General features: G+C 50.5%; 1 protein-coding gene across 1 annotated transcript; it reads right to left on the reverse strand.

The window, feature by feature from the left end:
* Positions 1 to 2,348: 2,348 nt before the first annotated feature.
* Positions 2,349 to 2,699, reverse strand: LOC144704991 (uncharacterized). The gene has a single exon (XM_078577572.1). It carries the CDS (start codon positions 2,697 to 2,699, stop codon positions 2,349 to 2,351), a length of 351 nt encoding a protein of 116 aa, XP_078433698.1.
* Positions 2,700 to 3,589: the final 890 nt, after the last annotated feature.

The following is a 3,589-nucleotide window of genomic DNA, read 5'->3' on the forward strand; positions in this document are numbered from 1 at the left end:
GCCCTCGGTTCCAAGACCAGGAATGTGTTGAGAGCACTTGTTTGCCACTCGTATCTTTAACATGTTCATAGAAAGGGCAGCCGAGCGAAGAGAAATAGTAGGCTCTTCCCTCGGGTCACTTTTTTGACATTGATAGTACCTTGGATACTATATGAGGAGGCTTCGGCAGCCTCTTCTGTTCTGTGCAGGGTTTTATTGAGTTCTGCTGCACTATACGCGTACTAGTCAGACCTTTTTCACCGATGACCGTTTCCCAATCATTCTAAGATTTATATTTTCACTCGGTTTACTCAGGCCGCAGCTGCTCGAGAATAGGACCCGGACCTCGGATTTTTGCAGGGCGCTTCTATGACCCGCTTCTTGTATGCTCTCTCTGCCAGATCGTAGGCATTGAAGTACAGTATCGATGATCTATGTATTAAGCAGGAAACATAAATCTTTCAAACTTTAAGGATAGGTTCAGTTGTAAAAGTGATGGGGGACCATCTCAACACCACGATGAATGACACCAGCAACCACACCGAGCCGCACGAGCCGACGCCCATGATGCTTTATTCAAGTACTCCGTATGAAGAGGAAGCCTCCTCTGTTTTCATTTATTTTCCTATTTTTGTTGTAATTTTCTTCGCCGAGTTCTGGACTGGGCCTCTTGTGTGTTGGCCTTGTCCATTTCAAACATTTATTTTCATCCTTTGAGGGAACTGGTCGTCTAGAGACGGTTCCCTCCAGTTATGCCTAATTGGGCATCCCCTCGGCCCTATATAAGGACGGCATGCCCAAGAGGATGGACAGACTTGAGATTTGGAATCAAAGTGTTGTTTTTTTTTTAAAGTAGTTTCCAGCCTTAGATAGGGAGTTTTCTAGCCTTAGTCGTCGTCGCTAGAACGTGGGATCGTGCTCGCTTCTCCACGCTGAGATCACCGCGGACATCACCCTGTCCGCTGGTATTAGAGTTTTGATCTTACCATCAACATTGCTCGATCTCGGTGTTGTTGTGTGATCAAGAAACTCCCAAGAAGGGCCATTCGTGGAAGTTTTTGGAGTTTGGTTCAACCCCTCTTCGCTGCTGCCTTCGACACCACCGCCGCTGTTGCCATCGCTCCCACTTCTGTCGCCGTCGTCTCCTTCTTGCCATCGCCCATCGCTTGACGGCCTCCTTCCCCTCACGGCCGCGCCCACACTCCTACACGGCAGTGCTCGCACACCCGCAAGTCCGCACTCCGCATGCCCACACGCCTGCCCAGTCGTACGGCGCGCTCGCGCCCCAGCATGCCATGCTCTCGCGCGTCTGCGCATCAGCGCACCTCGTGCTTGCACTCCGCGCGCCTGCACTCCCGCAAGACTGCTCCGTGCCCGTGCACGGCCGCAATCACCTCCGTGAGTCTGTGTGCCATGTTCCCGCGTGCCCGCACGCTTTCTCGGCCGCCCGCGCGCTTGCCCTCCTCCGGCACACCCACTCTGGCACCCCAGTGCACCCCCGTTCATAGTGCCCGCGCTCCACGAGTCTGCGTCCCACTCCCGTGATTGGATTGCCATCGTGACACTCCCGGCTCCCCAGCACACACACCATTGTTTATCTCTGCCAGCCAACTGAATACAGTGCCACTCAACGCAAGGTTCAGTCGATCCCCTTTGCATTCGCAGTTCATTACATTTCTTACAATATCCGTCACACTATTTTCCGTGGCTCGAGAGTTAGGATCCTACGTTTTGACCCAAATATTACACCCTTAATGAAAGGCAGTTTCTAATCTTCTGTTGATCATGCTAGTTAATTACTTGTGGGATTGGATGCCTTTGGGTACTGTTACTACTTCTCATCTCACGCATCTAGTTGGTCTTAAGGGACGTCGGGAAGTCGATTGTGCCAATCAAACTTCGTCACCTTAACTGATCTTCTTACTTTGTTGGTTACTTCATTACACTTGTCGTTCTTTCTCAAAACTGCATTACGTCATCTATAAATCACGTGCATCGTCATTGTCTACTGTGGTGTAAAATGCGCCGATCGATCCCGACGAATAGCGTTTTACATCAAAAAGTCATCGTCATGATCCTAGGAATTAGGTGTCTCCAACGACCACATATAGATGTGCAACTCGGGATGCGGACAGAATCTATTGGTTTGCGGATAGACCCCTCGGTGCCCAGGAGGTGTCAACTCGCGTGAACGAGGGGAAGGGTTCAAACTTTATTCGCACAAGGCTTGATGCACGGCAACGAGAACTCTACGACGCATGACGAGGACAGGATAGGGGGCTTGCGATAGAGGGGATTATATTAGATTGGTTTCATACAGGATCAAGCAAGGTCAAACATCGGCTTAAAGACTGTCGAGACAGAGTAGTTTAGCATCTGAGAATGTTTCCTGGCTTGCCGCAAGCACTGAGCACGAGGTTGATGCTATCGGGGATGTTGATGGTGAGCTTTATCCCCAAAAGATTCACGTTGGCCACAGCGTAGAGGCACTTGCCAATCACTTCCGGAGTGAGGGCCGCTATCAGTTTGCAGCAGGCGTCCTTGACAAAGGGAGTGATGCCATCGCACTTGACAAGGCTGAGCATGACATTACACGTGGTTTCCTGAGTGGTGTCAGCGACGCACTCGAGCACAGTGCCGATCAGCTGCCCAGACGCAAATGTGAAGAAAGCCGTGTTCAGGAGCAGGATGGCTGCCGCTAGTTGAGTCTTTGCCGCCATTGCACCAGAGAATGAAGCAGAGCGTCACGTGGCAGGAGGGTGGCGGGAGCGAGCAGAGAAGGTAAGATGATAATTTGGAGGCACGGGCGGGTCAGCTCCGAATGCAGCGCTGATATATATAAGGAGTTCGGAGGAGGTAGGCGAGCGGGTGGAGATGTCAAGGACTTTCCAACTTGAAGGTCAGAGAAGGGGTTGGCAATTGGGGCCTGTGGCCAGAGCTGAGAGTGTGCAGCGTGCGGCCTCCCTTAGCACACCTGTCTCTTTCGGAGATGACACATTTAAAGCTTTTGAAGACTCTCAAGCATGGGCGTTTCTTGAGGCAACAACAGAGAATGTAAGGAAATGTCCGCTCGCCATGGCACGGCCTTTGTTTATCTCTATCCCTTCATCACCCGGCTGGTTGCACAAGAATGGACGCCCCTTCTTAGGTTGGGGCCCGACCCACTTTCAAAGCCCTGTCCAAGTGGGTGGTGATGGGCCCTTTTATGGAACCAGCGCTGAGCAATTGGCTCAAGGTCGCCGAGGGCGCTGTTCGTCACCACCACAGAATCATAAAATAGTGTCGTGAGTGACTAGCCCCCCTTGCAGCAACAGGGATTCCGCAATCGGTCGTAGCTGTAGAGTTGACATGGTGGCTCCCTTCCTATGGATACCAAGGACCGTATGGTCATATACAGTTCTTTTTATAAAAGTTGAAAGAAAGAAGGAGACAGAAGAGAAGGAGTAGAGAGAGGAGGAAGAAGAGGCACACCAATGTAGGTGATTAGGGGATCGTTGTTATTCCACAAAACAAAGGGTTACATTGGCAGTGTTATTTATAATATCGTATTATAGATATTAAAAGAAAGATTATATCCGTTGTAACAGATTACAACGGATATAAGCATTCA

Source organism: Wolffia australiana, chromosome 6 (genome assembly GCF_029677425.1).
Source record: "Wolffia australiana isolate 7733 chromosome 6, ASM2967742v1".
Lineage (NCBI taxonomy): Eukaryota > Viridiplantae > Streptophyta > Magnoliopsida > Alismatales > Araceae > Wolffia > Wolffia australiana.